Here is a 17,325-nt window from a genome sequence, read left to right as displayed (position 1 = left end):
GTAAGCTTATTACCTCAGAACAGTTAATCCAGTAAGAATTTTTAAGCCACTAATTTTGAATAGACTTAGGTAATATTAGGATGGAAAAAAAAGTCAGACAATGTTCTGCTTCACCAACAGTGACAATTAAAAAAAAAAAAAACTTATTAAGCAGCTGTATTCAATTTTGAGAACTCTTTTCACATACAAAAATTATATATATATATATATATATATATATATAAATTTTTAAGCTGAATGCATTTTTTCATTACAATTAGAAACTTTATGAACTAGTTTATATTCGTTAATACTGTTTACCAAGCTCTGAATTACTGTCCTGGTAACATTTTTACAGGCAGTCTCATGCATGTTTATTTACGTGTCTGTTATGTCTCATTCTGGTGAGGACAGGGAGAGATTGCAATAAGTTGGATGGATGGATGTCAGGGGCTAGGAAGGCCAGGAGATTTATGAAGAAATTGTGAGATGTTGCAGGAAAATTGGAATTGGGAACTGATGAGAGGGGTAGGGGAGGGGAAGGATGTTAAATGACTCCTTGCCAGCTGCAGTAGCCCAGTTACAAGAACAGAATTGGGCAAAATGTTTTAATAAAGTGTAAATAAAATAAATACTCAGTATACAATATCAATATAAACATGTTTATAAAATTATAATTTAATTTAGTATAATAATGTAGTTATTTTAAATTAATAATAAAAATCCATATGTATGCTGAATTTTTATTCTAATTGATTAATTTTAATTATTTTAAAAATAATAATGGGATAATTTTTGATGCAAAAAATATACATACGGGAACATAACTTCACTTATATAAATATACTTGTTTATAAACACAATTTCTATCACTAATATTCACTATATATATATAATATATATAAATTTAAATATATATTTATATAGACCAGTATTCAGTATCGACCACTAAAATGATGATTTGAAAGCACATGTATAATTTGTATTTAGCCTTTTTTCATCTTGTCAATTTTTGTTGCATGCTCTGCGCGCATTGTAAAAATGAACTCTTTATCATTTTTCATATCACGTCTAAAGAAGTATAACTTATAAATTGTGTTAAATTTTGTATTAGTTTGGGATATTATTTAATGTTTTTTTTTTTACAGAAAGAAATTTTCAGGTTTGGTATTGATGAGCTTATATTATAACAGTAAAATCAACACTGTGAATCTCCTTAAACATTTTTGAAGTGAAACTTATTTTCAGCTGGTAGGGTTAAGTCAGGGCAGTTGACCCATCAGAATGCAAAAAACACAAAAATGCAGTACCCAGGGGTGGGAGGCCCATTGGCTGAGGAGGAACAAAAAATAATGCAGAAAGTGGGACAACGTTAATGCTCTTTGAAGGATTTCTAGCACTGGGGCTGACCCAGTAATATTGTATTTTAGGAGGGGCCATTCGTAGGTGATGATGGGCATGGAAGCAGACGGGAGGGTTTTGGGTGGTAGGTATCGACTTAAGTGAGTCAGAAATTTTGAAAAGTAATAGCCCCATCAATTTATATTAACAACACGTGCCCCCATGCCCAGTGACGTAGAAGGGGGGGGGGGGGTTCGGGGTTCAAACACCCCCCCCCCCAGCACCAAATCTTTAATTAATTTTTTATTCATCACTCAAACAAATTTCATATTAAAATTAATAAATTTTTACCATTACAATATTTAAATTTTAGTACCAAAAACTGCTAAAATAGCACTATTTTACACCTTAAAAAGCCAAATTTTCCCCGCGGGAGGACCCCCGGACCCACCGCTTTAATACGGCGATGGGGGGGGGGGGGGGTGTTCTTAACACCCCCCCATACACAAATCCTGGCTACGCCACTGTCCATGCCCCCTCTAAATCCACTTATGGTAACCATATATGGCTAAGAAATGATCACTGTTTTATTTTTTTGGGCAGTTTTCAAATAGTGTGAGTGTATCTGAAGCTCTGCACACAGTGTCGAGCATCGTGAAAGCTGGTGGGGGTCGTGGGGCTCCGGACTGACGGCTAACGGCGGGCGTGTGTGTGTCGCAGCTTGTGGCAGGAGGAGCTGCTGGGCATCGCCCTGCAGGCCAGTCGGGAGCAGCAGTCGCGGGGGCGAGGGGCGGAGCCTCTGGTCGTGTTGGAGGGCGACGGCTGGGACATGAGCGACGCCGGCAGCAAGCAGCAGCAGCAGCAGCAGGGCGCCGTGGTGGAGCAGAGCGTTCAGCAGATACAGGTCCGTGCACTGCAACAACCCCTGCGTTCTACCATTGGCGTAGCTGTGTTCATAAAGTTGGGGGGGGGGGGGGGCAAACAACGATTCTGATGTCATGTAAACCCATTCCCCTCTTACTAAGACGGGGGGGTCCGAGGGTGGTCCTCCACTGGAAAATGTTTGATTTTAAAAGTGCAAAATATCACTTTTTAAGCAGTTTTTGTATCCAACCATTGGATACGTCGATGTTAAAATTATTATTGTTTCCTTAAGATACAATTTGATGAGTGAAGAAATTACAAATAAAGTTGGGCAGAATAATGTTATAAAATAAAAATATCACGGTCTAGAAAGTTGGGGGGGGGGGGACAGTCCCCTCCACCCAAAAAGTTCAGGGGGACACATCCCCCCTGTCCCCCCCCCCTTCCGGTTCCTACGCCCCTGCGTTTTACACAAGCTGGCTTTTGCAGTAGGTCTCTTTGAATACGTTCTCTGAATGTTCCTCGATTTATAAAGAAACCTCGATGACAAAATCTAGCTTGCAAGTTCACAACAGGGTATTTTTTTTCCTGAACGAGAATTCAATGGAAGATTAAGGTCGGAACAGTATCACAGCAACAGACACACAGTTGCAACAAAAACAGTAAAATACAGACAAACAAACCATAGACTGTTTTGTGTTTTTGGTGTGATTGTGAATTCTTCCATGGCATTGTCTGTGCTGTCTATACATTTTACATGTGACATCGGCTGATTTTGGCTTGTTTTATTGCGTGTTTTGTGTCAGCATTAATCACCTGAATGTGTACACAAAAACTTAAATTTTACTCACGTAGTTATGGCTTGTTAGTTGGCTACTCATAAGTGTCTTAATATGACGCAATTTGATTTGTACTGGCAAACTATAGAAACATTTTTGTGTCAGTTTGTACTGGAGTTCTCTCATATAAGTAGCTTGGCTCCAAATATATTTACACGAGGAAATAATGCAAATTTTTCTTAAATATGTCATCGTACGGCTGTACTTATATCTGCAGTGGCCATGTGTATGTATTTGCAAGGTTATACATATTCACCGAGTTGCACTCACAAAGTCTGACCTTCCTTCATTAGCATGCACTACTCCAGTCTAGAGTAAGTGACGGAGGTAGAAGTATGGAGTAGTATATTTAGAATAGTTGGGAAGAAAAGGAGGCAGATGTGCTTGCTGGTTCTATTAAGGAAACATGCAACAGTCATTAAGGCCATTCAGCAGTTAATGGGGAGATTGATATTTCACCTTTCAGATTCTGCTGCACACTGTAATAATTTTTTGTTGTGAAATTTGAAAATTTGTAGCAAGGGAAGTAACTAATTTGGACAGAAATAACGGACTTAAATGATTTCAGTGTGTTTGTTCAGCATAGAATACCAAAAATGACAAAAGGAAATGCATAAATATGTATACGATACAGAATATTACACAATAAAAAAAAAATTGAATGAATAAGAAAATTCTCTCGTCACTTAAACCAGCTGATGTGCCTATGCTTCGCTACGGAAAACTACAGGCAGAACACTTTCACACTGCTCATTGTGTGTGTGTGTGTCTGTGTGTGTGTATATATATAAAATAAATAAAACCTAACAATAAAATTTTGTAAGTTCAATACCCACCCCATTCCAGACTCTTGTGAGTTGATTTCCATAAAATAGTTCTTAGTGGATGCTAACATAATATAAGGAAAACACCTGCAAAATTTTAAGTTTGTAGGTCTTACAGTTGAAGAAGAAATAGTTACCCACTGAATTCCCTAACCCACCTCAGTACAACCCCGCGGTTAGGTCAATATTGGAAACGTAACTCCCGAATGTCAAGTTTCTCTTACAGTTCGGGATAGTTTATGTTGATTTTGTCAGCGAGTAGTAATAATACTCTGGGTCTCGGCAGGTGCAGCCCCAGAGCCGGGTTAGCTGGGCAATTGCCCCCGCTGGCACTATATCACTGACACGCTTGTAATTTAAAGTATATTGCGTTAAATTTAATACCCATTTACATTATGCAACATTAACATAATTAATTATAATTTTTATAACTGTATGAAAAAGATTCCTAAAATAAATTAACAAGCCCATCATCAAAATATAATAATTTCTAGTTTGGCTTAAAAAAAGAGTTTTATTTTCTGAAATTTCAGAAGAATGGCGCTGAATTCCCCTCTTTTCTCTGGGGGGTTAGTTCAAAATACAGGATCGTGCAAAAAGTAAATGACGCGGGGTCTACCAAAGTTCAGAGCAGACACCGGTCCCAGCAATGCGCAGATGCTTTGCAGTTGCATGTGTTCAGGGCCGCAACTAGAGTCTCCGGCACCCGGGGAATGAATGGATTCATGCGTCCCCCCCCCCCCTCCTCTTTTTTTGCTCATACCACACCAATAAAGCTGGGGGGAAGGGAGGGGAGGGGGGGGGGAGGGGCCCTCCCACGGAAAAAAATGGTGCTGCTATGTTGAGACGTTGTATTGTAAATCAGATGATTAGACATTCCTGGCATGCGAGTTAAAAAAACAAAAAAAACACGTGTTACCAGTTGTAGTAGGTTAGGAATTACAATGCAAGCGATTTCGGCGCCCCCCACAGCTTTGCGCCCGAGATGTGTGACCCGCTTGCCCCCCCCCCCCCCCCCCCCTGTTGCGGCCCTGCGTGTGTTCATAATTTCTCACAGGATTGCTTGCCGCCTCGGGTGCTGGAAGGGAAGGTACGGCAGTGTAACTTGGACGGCAGCGGACGAGGTTGTCCTAGCGGGGGAGGAGCGGGCGGCCCTGCAGAGGAGGAGACTGTGCGCAGGTGCAGATGTCGCACGACGGGCAGCAAGCGGGCGCGCAGCACGCGGTGGTGGGCGTGCAGCAGCAGGCGACGCAGCACCACCAGCAGACGGGGGGCGTGGCGGTGGTGTCCTCGGGGGCGGCCCAGTGCGTGGTGCCCACGTCCAGCATGGCCCAGCAGCTGCAGCAGCAGGTGAGGGATGCCTTCCCCTCCCCTCCCCGCCGTCTACCTCTCTCTCCCACGCATTCATATCACGCTTGTCAGTCCCTCGTCTCGTCATCTCTACGACTCACGATATCTACTGTAATCAGGGCCGGTGCAAGGTAAATTGGCGCCCTAGGCGAAAAACCTTAATGCACCCTCGCCTTCCTTCCGGACACCCCAAAAAAAATTTTCCTTGCCTCAAAATACATCATGTAAGTCTAAGATTTTGTCAATAATCAAATGTAAGTAAGCTTCTGTGTGTGTGTGTTTTTTTTTTTTTTTTTAACTTTTTTACTTATTACAAATCATAAACAGGTCACCGTGGACTTCAAATAATTACTTATATCAATATAAACATTCCAAACTGTTACAAAATCCATTTTCATCTAGTTTCAATAATCGTTAAACATATTATATCAGCTGTTATGTGTCGTGCCGCGCCGCCCCCAGCTACTTGGCGCCCTAGGCGGTTGCTTAGTTCGCCTATATAGACGCGCCGGCCCTAACTGTAATAGTGATAGCACTTTTATTCGTCTTACGACACTTTGTAATACAGTAGAAGGTATTCAAAGGGGCCTGCCAAGTCAGGGGTGTATTTGAAGTGGATAGGCAGGATGATTATGTGCGATGCTCGCCAGTGCTTCTAGCGAAGTATCTCCTCTGAACGCTACAGTCTTCTTGTCGGGCATAGGGAAACTGGGAGATTTCAGCGGTAACCATGAAATTACTTCAACCGGTATCGCTGAGTATTAAAACATTGAATACTGTTGCCCAATTTTTCCCTAGCAACTACTAGGGCTCTGAAGGGTTGATTCCGTTTCTCACGCAAACTGGACAACAAAAAATAATTATAATTAAATGTTTCAACGTAACAGCTTGATATAATAGTCTTATCTGCCACATTACTTGGCTGAGCATCTTGAAAATAACCTGTGTGTGACATGCAAATAGAATATCACATAAAAATAACACAGGTCGAACGAGAGTCTTGTCATTGGACACAGTTTCATGATGGCGCACTCCCGCGCACTTCCGAACATTCTTTTTTGGGTTCAACATGCCTTAGTCCCAGCAGTTCACTCGCTACTGTTGCACTGCGCTTCCAACGACAACAACATGTCCAACAGGTGGCGTGCCTAGCCGACCACCTCCCGCGCTGACACAGAGAAATGGCTGCACCTAACTCGTAGAGCACTCTAGCGCCCACACGCATGCAGCACTGTCTTAACAAAGCCCAGCTCTACCAAATGAGAAGTGCAGAGTCATGAGACTTGCAGACACTTGAAGAAAAAATCACAAAGAAAAAAAATATTACGAGACCTCAACTTGTCTCGATACATATCTATAAGCAATTTACTTAGTTATCATGTAACACAGCATGTGACAATTTTTACATAACATTAAATCACTAAAAATGTTGATGGGCCGAGACATCAGAGAGTAATTTTTAAGATGCGAAAAATTTCCCATGTTCTTACCGAAATACTTTTCACCCTAAGCTCATTAGGATGAGTTGTATTCTCGGATTAATGGGGTTTGGACTGGCGGGGCTCCACTGTGTAGTTACACGTTGGTATGGCGGCAAAAGTGTGTGTGTAAAGGGGGGGGGGGGAAGCGAGGACAGCCTGACGGAGCGAGGGTGCGGTGTGGCCCCCCCCCGGCAGCAGGTGGCGGTGTCGATGCAGCAGCAGACGATGCAGAACCCGCCGGTGATAGCGCCGGCGCCCATGCAGGCGTCGCAGGCGGCCACCACCACCATCACCACCATGTCCACCCTCCACCCGCCCATGCAGCACCCCGTGCCTCCCCCCACGCCGCACGTCGCGGGCGTGCCGCACTCCCAGCTGCAGCAGGTCAACGACTGGGGCCACGGGCGGGTGAGTGTCTCCCTCCGCGCCGGGCGTCGCTGTCCGTGAACCGCTGTCTTGATTCAGCTCGTGCCAGGGGCGTAGCTGGGGGGGGGGGGTTTAGGGGTTAAACCCCCCCCTCCCAGCACCAAATCTTTAATTTCTTATTCATCACTCAAACAAATTTCATATTAAAATTAATAAATATTTTACCATTACAATATTTAAATTTAAGAATACCGAAAACTGCTAAAATAGCACTATTTTTTACACCTTAAAAACCAAAATTTTCCCGTGGGAGGACCCCCCGGACGACCCCTCGCTTTAATACGGGGGGCGGGCCATGCTTCTTAACACCCCCCCCCCCCCCCCATACACAAATCCTGGCTACGCCACTGGCTCGTGCAAAACAAGGCCTGCTGATCCTTTTTTTACAAATGGTACTCAAAACAACACATGCACATTCTTATAAGAAACTTGTTCCTTTATTCATCAGTGCTGCATTGTGGTAATCTTAACAGCAGACCCCAAAAGTTTCGCATACAAGATGTATGCAGCTCAAAACTGAAAGGTGAGGCATTTTTTTGGAACTCATCTTTCATGTAGGATAAGGTCTACAAATACTTAACATTGCCTGTTAACAGGGAATGAAAGAATGAGTCCAGGTTCTGCTTCACACTTAGTTAGCAAATGAAGGAAAGTGCTTTCTAAATGTAAGTGTCCTATTAAAAGTTCTATGTTCAAAATAGGTAGGTGGCTTCTAAATTAAGTTTATTTTCGTTTATGTAGGTTGCGATAAAATTTAGCGTAATGGCAACTCTTTTCAATTTCAGCATTGTAATAGTTTTGCCTTTAATGATTCATACCTGCAAGTCACAAGAGATTTGTTGATATTCACTCTACGAGAATACCCATGGAAGGTTGTGTTGGTTTTTGGACTTTAGTCACAGCCACCAGAGCACTCTGACTATTCAAACATAGAGCAATCTCGCTATGACCAGAGTAGCGGCCATCTTCCCGACGACTAGTGTTGATCATTGAAGGCCGTGGCTATGCGAGTGTCCTCTACAGCTGAAGCGTACAATCAGGGAATTTTGTTTATGTCCAGGATTGCTAGACTGTTAACCCCGTGTGTTCTTGGCCTTGAAGTGTAACAGGACCTTGGATGGAAAATAACAAGACGTCAGAACACAAAGACTTCCTTATTTGCTGTTTGGTATTGCAATCAGATTCTCCCTTTGTGTTTCTGATAATTGTACAAAATAAAATTTTTTGTGCTTAAGAGTATTTTGTAGACTTTAAAATCGTGCTCATAAATTCTGTTGCAGTAAAAATAAAATTTATGCAATCCGTAGGCTGCTGTTGTGTTGTATCCCAATTATTAAATAATATACACTAAATAAAATTCTTATGATAAGTAGGTATCCTTTTTTTTGACTCTTCATATCTTCACGAAAACCATGGAAAAAGTGGGGGAAACTCAACGATAAGTATAGAGAAGTGTTCAAGTAGTTTGGTTTTGAAGGTCTAATTGATGCATGGAAGCCCATTTACAGTATTTTCAAATTCAGTTTATGCATTGCTACAAGTTAATTAACCTCATATCATCATTTATTTTAATGGCACAAAAAGGCTGAAATTAGATTTGAAGTAGGGCTTCGTAAAGTATCTCTTTTAAACCCAAACTTTTATACGGGAATGACTTGGAATTAGCAGGGGACCCTGTGGAGGTCAGATTAGCTCGTTAATCTCGGGAGTCCATGTTGTTGGTATGCAGCCAAGTTTTCTCCTCCTTTCTCCTTTCTCGCCACGAGGAAGCTGCGGATGGGTGGGTCCGACCTACTTAGCATGGCTCGCACCCGCCTTCTCACCTCGCTGTCAAGGTCGAGTGAATGCCACCGGCTACTTGTTGTCATAGCGCATGTTCCAACAGTAATGCATCGCAGTTTTGGTACGGCAAAGTATGTCTGCATCAGTACTGTTTCTGCAAAATAGTGGCAGTATAGAGTATGAACTGTGGTCATTCCGCAGCTGTGTGTGTTGGTTGTGATTATATATATATTATATATATATATTATTTAGTACTGTTTTTCCATTGATTGTAGCACCTCATAGCACGTATGTAATGTTTAAATAAAACAGTCGTTATTTATAGTGAAGTACATGAAACTTTCACAGTGCTTTAAGTGGTTGTATGATCTATTTTTTAGTATCTATTGCTTTTCAGATTAGTTTTCAAGGATTTGGTTCTGGTTTTTTAGTTTACGAAGCGATACTATTTGTATGAATTTGTTACTTTATACCTCAATTTTGAACTTTGTACAAGGTGTTATGCAACAGCTTCATAGTACTTTGAATAACCAGTTTTTTTTTCTTTCATGGTATAAGTATCACAATTTGAAGTTGCTTGACTTCTGGCGTTTTGGTCAACCTTGCAGTCACCCATCTTCAGGGTAGCAGTCGTAACTACTTTTGTCTCTATCATAGCTTGAACCCGGAGGCCAGGCAACTCCAGACAGTGGCCACGAAAGTTTGCTATCCTTATTCAAAAAGGGGGTTGTCTGTAAAGTCGGTTTACGGACAATGATTTTCTGTGATAACGGCATAAGAAAACATTGATGAAAAAATTGCATACTTTTATTAATTGAATTTAATTATCATCACTGAATTATCATTATTTTGTATAATACAAAGATGGAGTTAATTGAAAATTACAATTTTTTTCCATTGAATACTAAATAAAAGCAGTTGACTTTTTATACAATCGTTTATATGAGATAATTTTTTAGTCAAAATTGTAACATACCTATTATTACTGCACTCGCCGACCGATGCTACTTTTTTTTAATAATCAAAGAACAAATATATATGAGATAAAAGAGAGTAAAATAATTAGTTTTGATTCGCCCGGGCCTAGCCGTTAAACAGGGGTGCCCACAAGGGGGGGTAACGACGCAGACTGCATCATTAAAATTTCAGGGGGGGGGGGGGGATGGTTAAAAGACAAAAAAAATGTATACATTATTTACATAATTATAGCTTCTAATGTGAAAATACGTTTCTGGTGCTTTGATAATTGAAAGGGATCTTGTAAATAAAATTGGCAACCCCGCACTTTCCTCAACAGAAGCAGTTATCTGTCAGTTCAGGATGGAAATATTACCTGATAACACCAAAATTATTATAAAAAAATTAAGTTTAAAATAATGCAAAATGTGATAAAATATAGTACTAAAAAAGTATAATATTATAAAATAATTGAGTAAATCATTGATAAAATAACATAACAAATTTCGGGGGGGGGGGGGGGCATCATTAGGTTAGGGGGGGGTGATTCATAGTTTTTGGGGGGGGGGGGGGGCACCTCTGCGTTAAAGATGTTGCCATTGACCCCGAGCGCACGTCTGTGGCAGGTGCAAGTGATCCAGCAGCCTCTCCAGAACCCCACGTACCTGCAGCAGCTGTACAACACGCAGGGCCAGCTGCTGATGCCCGGCAACCTGCAGCTGCACCCGGCGGGCATGAACCCCTCCTCCATCCACGTGAGTGGGCCGCATCTTAGTCTCCGCGTTCCTGCAGGAGACGCACCTCTGTAGCTTGGAGTGGATCGCCTTTTCTGGTTTGAATTTGCGAGTCAAGACGTTTGGGAAAAATAACGACCAGAGTTCGCACGCCTCCTCAGTATCCTTAAAAAAGTCCGAAATTTATCTTTTAATTGATTGAGGACCCTCAAAATACCTTAAAATGTCACTAATACTCCTTAATAAATTAAAAACTGATAGTGTGTAAAATAATGGATAAATGCTGGTATTTTAATGTTTTTTTGTTTCCCACGTGGCAGAAAACAACACATGCATAGTACAATTCGCAAATCTCTGGCCAAGTGATTACATTATATATGTTAAATTCTTTGGAATCGGTTTTTCATAACAAGCGTCTCATATTTAAAACAAAAAGGTGTTTTTTACTGTCTTACTTTGAACTTGTAAAGTAAATGTAATTACTGAAAGTTAAAAAAGTAACAACTGAATCCAGCAGTCTTTTTATTTTATTTTATTTTTGGTTTTTTACTTCTCGGTTTGTTTTTTAATTGCACATTAACATAAATGTAGGCAAGTTTCTTGGAGTTTTAGATCTATTTAATATTACATTTTCTCATTTTAAATTTTGTCTTAATAAAAGTTGTATGAAAATTGTATGAAAAGGTAATTTCCAAAATTGGGTCACCAAGTATTTGTAGAGGTGTGCACATATAAGCAATGTTCAATGAAAGTGCTCGGGTTCGTTGGCGACTATGTTCGGTGGGTGTGTCATAGGTGATCACCGCGGGCAAGCCGTTCCAGCCCAACCAGATACCTCAGCAGATGATCGCCACGCAGAAGTCTGTGCTACAGGGGCAACCGAGTAAGTTCTTGCTCCATTGCACCACTTTTTGCCTAGACTTCCAAGTCACGTCCGAAGCAGTACACTAATTCCGGTTCAGAGTGAGAATGTGATGTTTGTTGAAAAAAAAACACGTGTTGAATATTTCACACGTGTGTTATTAATTTTCAGACATTTATTAGAAAACCAAATTGTTTTTGATCGTTAAATGGAGGCCGTCTTGTTAACTTTACTGCAGAAAGTAGACTTGGTATTCTGAGTCGTCCATCAATTACTTCCCTCTACAAAAATTTTTAACATAGTGGTAGTAGAATATACTAATACTGTTACGGCCGTCGACTCACACTTATCTGTGTCGACCGTAAAGATGGAAATGAAGGGAATATGTACGTGAAATGATGATAATGAAATGAATCGTGAAGGATGATGGGGAAAGGGAATGGAAGTGAATCTACCGGGATCGTCTGTGTTCCTGAAATCGTGACGGCCCTGTCATGAGTATCAGGTTCTGGGGGCGGTTCCACCACTCGAGTTTTTCCTTTATCATCCTTAAGGTAGGGTGACGAGTCCCTAATTGCAAAACATTTTAAATAAAGAGGTTAAGGGTGAACGTTTCCACAAAAACATGTTTATTTCCGCAGTTTCAACTAACAGTCTATTCAACACATATATAACCCTCTACTTTCTGTGTCTTTATAATTACAATTTATAACATTCTATTTATCACACATAAATTACACATAATTACTGAACCATAGTCGTTCCTGTCAGGGATACTGTCGTTAATAAATAAACCGTGCTGTCGGCCATTTCCTAGAGCTTTTTCTTAACCTCTTTCGTTATTCATTTGTTACCAACTGTTGCAGACTAATTTCTCCCAAGTTACGTGACGGTTTTAAATTAATTTATTATTCCTAATTTCTATCGTGTTATTGTTAAACTGTGTATTCTTAGTTTTTGAAATGAGAGAAATATCAAATATTACCAGCTACGTGGGCATAAGGCCGTTGTGCTGCAGTCTAGTGTTAAACCATCGTCGCATCGTGACTGGTCACTCACCAGTCGTCATGTCGTCTCGGCGGCGGAGTAGCGTGGCTTCCAACTGACTCTGTGACTCTGACTTCTCGAATAAAATCTCCCCGTATAAGAAGCCCGTTTTGACCCTGTTTGCATCTGTTTATTAAAACATAAACAGTTCCGCTTCGGCGCCGCTTCTGACGTCATTACACACTCCCCCTCCTTCCCTGTGCCTATGACCGAGTTTCACTGCGCTGTGATCAAGGTCGCGCCCGCTGAGCGCGCGGCAATCCCCCTGTTTGTTTCCGTGGCCGTGTTATGCTATGTTAGCAAACATTCCCCCTCAACTCCCGCTTCACCTGTCCTTCAATGTTTCCTGCTGCGTTTGTCATTTCCTCATCGTATCCCGCTGTTCCTGATCGTCTGGCTAGCTATTAAAAAACAAAAAAAGCTTTCCCTGGTATCCTACAGTATTTTAGGCCGTTACAATATAATGAGCACAATATTTACATAAAATAGTCATGTTTTCACAATAAAGATATCAAATTATCTTTTTAATACGGGTGTCGATTTCTGCTCTCCCCCTCCTTTCAAAGTATTTTGCTTACTAGCTGCCACTGATCAGGATGCACTGGTGCATAAACGGGATTATTATAAACTGGCGATCCCATTCTCAATTGTAAAAGTATTTTTTTGCCCTTCACATCGTCCCCAACTCGGATTACGTCGTATCTTTGAATATATATACTGTATAGAAGTCGCCAGCCCAGGTTAAAATTTCTAATACGGTTTGAGGTAGTTGGTTAATTCACCGCCGCAATCGCCACCATCTCTAGGGCATCGACTTGTGGTGGTCCCTAGCGGACAAGTGTCGAACTCTTCAAACAGCCCTTCCCCCTCCGTTTGAACGACCTTGAGCTGCAGTGAATGATAGGTGGGGGGTTTGGGGAATGACAGCGGGCGACAGTGCTGCGCTCTAACGTGTAAATAACAACTAAGACGATACAGGGCGTTACGGCAGCGCACTGCAGCGGTGAAGTTCCCAAGCTGCTCATCACACGCTCCTGAAAAACGTAGGGTAAATCCTATCCACTCGCGACTTCTATACAGTATATGTATTCAAAAGTCGTATATTCTGGGAACTGCCAGTAATGACCAGATGCAGCACCCTCTCATGTTACGTGTAATAACTAGCATGAAACGGCTACGCAAGGGTGTTTTAAAGAGGTGTGGGTGTTTTTTTTCCCCCTGGAAAGCTTCGTTCCCGGGCTACGCTGCAATCCCGACGACCACCAACCAGACGCTGGTGATCAGCCAGCTCGGCGTGATCAGCAACCCGCAGAACATCCTGCCGGCGCACTCTGCGGCCGGGGCCAAGCCCTCGGACATGCAGAAGGTGGGTTGCCCCCCCTCTGCCCCGTTCCCGCCGGCGACGTGACGTGGGGTCTTGTGGTTGGGCTGAAAGTGCCTGCGAAGCCACCTGTTTGGATACCGATACACGCCATCTTGGTTTCCTTGATTTTAACAACAGTCTGCTGTAGCACGCAGCTTGAAAAACATTTTATGCCTTGACATCACTTAAATTAGATTTATTAATACTAAGGACAATAAAAAAAAATTACCAAGCATTAGTGGATTGAAAGTGATTCAGTAAGAGCTGCACAACAAAACAAATTAAATTAATTTTTCTGATGCATGCACTTGGGTACAAATTTTTTCCAGAAATAATGACAGTCTTTAAATTTCAAACATTGAAAGATTACTTTTTTATGATTTGAATTAAGTTTTGGTTAAATGCTACTTAATGCCATAATTATACTTTCATGTTGGTGTTATACAGTATTATTTTGGTTTTATCACAATTCACCATAATATCTTGTCCTTGGTCTCCACTCTATACCTACCAATATTAATCTCCCTTAAAACAAATTTAATATAAATTAAATCCAAGCATTTGAAAAAAAAAAATCCTTGATTTTGAGTACTTTGTAAATATCTATATATGTATATATAAAAATGAACCCCTATTTCTCCTGGTCATGCTTTAACTTGAGAACGGTTTTACCGATTTCATTCATCTTTTTTTTTAATGTTTTCTAATACTTCGTAGAAGGTTCTTACATTAATAAAATTAAGAAAATTGCGCAGAAACTTAGAAAATTTAAGAAAACTTAATGACTACCTTTATTATAAATTTATTTAATGTAACCTTAGCCTCAGCATTATATACTCTTTGCTCTTTGGAAGGCGGTCGAACAGCTCATTTAGCACTCAAATTGCCGTTGAACATGCAAGTTAATGTAACTCCAACTTGCAACCTTTCGAGGAATTCTGCGATGGCCAAAGTGTTGCAGCAAAGCGGATTAATCGTTTGGGATGAATGCACGATGGCACCCAAAAAATCTTTGGAGGAATTAGACAGCACAATGAAAGATTTACTAAACAACCAAAACTGGTTTGGTGGAGCGATGATTCTATTGGCAGGTGATTTTCGACAAACATTGCCAGTAATGCCTTGATCAACGCCAGCCGACGAACTTAATGCATGTTTGAAGTCTTCCATTTTATGTAAATACGTCAAGACACTGAAATTAAATATGAATATGCGAGTCGTATTGCAAAATGATGAATCTGGTGAAGTATTTTCCAAACAACTGTTCGATATTGGTAATGGAAAAATTCCTGTTTACACATCGTCTGGATACATTACATTCCCTGCAAATTTTTGTCACTTTACTGAGTCAGAAACCAAACTCATCGAGATGGTTTTCCCAAACATTGCTGAAAATGACAAAAATCATGTTTGGTTAAGTGAACGTGTTATATTGGCTGCAAAAAAGTTGATGTCAATGAAATGAATTTTCAAATTCAAAGTAAGATAGCTGGCGAATTGATGACATACAAATCGGTTGATTCCGTTACTTACCAAGATGATGATGTCAACTATCCAACGGAATTATTAAATTCCCTGGAATTGCCCGGATTACCACCTCATAATCTGCAATTAAAAATCGGATTGGTAATCATAATGTTACGAAACATGAACCAGCCCCGTCTCAGCTTGCGGTGAAGAAATTAATGAACGTCATCGAAGCCAAGATTTTAAAGGGAAGTATAAAGGCGAAGACGTTTTGATTCCATGCATCCCTATGATTCCGAACGACATGCCATTCGACTTTCAACGGTTACAATTTCCAGTGCGGCTTGCATTTGCAATGTCAATAAATAAATTGCAAGGGTAGTCATTAAGTGTTTGTGGCATTAATCTTGAAAATCCATATTATTCACAAAGCCAACTGTATGTCGCCTGTTCCCGTGTCTGTAAACCATTAGCATTATTTATTTACGTGCCAGGAAATAAAACTAACAATGTTGTGTATCAACAAGCATTACAATAAAAAATATGTTATAGAGATAATAAAAAATTACAAACATATACAATATCAAAATATACAACAATATAAATAATTATTATTAGTATAGTATTCCAGTTTGAATTGAATGATAAGATGTCTGTCGGGTCAGCTAGTTACTAATAGATTATTCTTAACTAAAAAAATATAATTGTTTGAAAATGTAAATATCTGTGGAAAATGTGAACATTAGTGCTGCCAGAATGTCTACATAGTTGAGCACTGATGCTTGCGATCGTCACTCATTTTTCTTTGTTTAATGTTTTTAAAAAATGCCTTTACAGCTGTAGTTTCATAACATTTTTGGTATTTGAGTTCATGAAATGAATTGCATATATTTTAGTTGCTTATGATTATGATGTATAAATGGTAAATAAGTATGTACTGGAAAGTACCAAAATGTCTGTAAAAGAAAAGAAATGATTTTAGCGAAGCATATTTATACCTTAAATTTCCTTTTTTTTTCCTACATAATTAGGAATTGATAAGTCATTTCCATTTAGTACTTGCATATTCTTCAAGTATGAATCACCTACATCATTAAAAAAAATTAATGATCATGTTGTAGCTATAAAACGATCTGAAATTTATTTATAGTCTATAATTTTCATACAGTTCTGTTGAATTTAGAGAAATTAATTAGTGATTAGAAAATTTAAAAAAAACTAATACATTGTGAACAGAAATCCATTTTAAAATTGCACATGTAATTAGGCCTATATAAATATTCAATTCAGAATTTTAATATCTTGAAAGTGTAATAGTATTTTTAAATTATTTGTAAAGATAAACACAGTATTTAAACATTGTCTTTGTATAATGTGTTATATTTTTTACGGTACTGATTTGTTTCCTGATATATTAATTTTGAGAAAATTAATTGTGCCTTGTACCATGCTATTCCTAGTAGATTTTTAAATTTTTATTCAGAATTTTGAATTTTATTGTCAATGATTAGTTAGTTTGTGGTTTTAGTTAGGTTTGTGTTTTAAACTGTTATAGTGCTTTCAGTAGTAGTGCTTGCATTAGTGTTGGGTAATTATTGGCTGACATAGATGTGTGTTATTTGTGAATTTTTTTTGTAGATAAATTATTTGATTTGTTAACAAACAGTTTTGTTTTATTATCTTTTAAGGAAGTTATGATGATAACACTACATACATACTTGTTGATGGCTGTTGGGGGTTTTCAACAGCATAGTGGAGTTGGCAGAAGCTTTAACACGGTGGATTTTATTCTTGCATGTTCTTGAAGGTCTGGTGACACTTTTCAGGGGCCCTTTGGGTTCCGGAGCCGTCCGGTCAGTGAATGGATCCCGGCAGATAGGATAGGCGTACACACTGCTTTGTGCCTGGCTTTCCATGCCACAATCAAAGAGCATGTAAACATATTGAAACCTATTTGGATGCTTGCGAGCTGGCCAAGGGCTATTTAGCTGTAGCAGTCTTCCCTAAGT

The 17,325-nt window shown here is 39.8% G+C and overlaps 1 protein-coding gene across 1 annotated transcript in view; it reads left to right on the top strand.

Moving 5' to 3' along the window:
- Positions 1 to 17,325, top strand: part of LOC134541830 (putative uncharacterized protein DDB_G0271606) — a 61,638-nt gene that overhangs the window by 7,280 nt on the left and 37,033 nt on the right. Inside the window, exons 2-7 of the mRNA XM_063385525.1 lie at positions 2,041 to 2,224; positions 5,027 to 5,197; positions 6,874 to 7,086; positions 10,470 to 10,598; positions 11,373 to 11,460; positions 13,713 to 13,852. Of these exons, the coding sequence (XP_063241595.1) occupies positions 2,041 to 2,224; positions 5,027 to 5,197; positions 6,874 to 7,086; positions 10,470 to 10,598; positions 11,373 to 11,460; positions 13,713 to 13,852 (925 nt within the window). The remainder of the gene's footprint in view (positions 1 to 2,040; positions 2,225 to 5,026; positions 5,198 to 6,873; positions 7,087 to 10,469; positions 10,599 to 11,372; positions 11,461 to 13,712; positions 13,853 to 17,325) is intronic.

This window comes from Bacillus rossius (genome assembly GCF_032445375.1).
Source record: "Bacillus rossius redtenbacheri isolate Brsri chromosome 4 unlocalized genomic scaffold, Brsri_v3 Brsri_v3_scf4_2, whole genome shotgun sequence".
Lineage (NCBI taxonomy): Eukaryota > Metazoa > Arthropoda > Insecta > Phasmatodea > Bacillidae > Bacillus > Bacillus rossius.
Note: the sequence above shows the minus strand (reverse complement) of the source record. Positions and strands in the feature narration are given on the sequence as shown.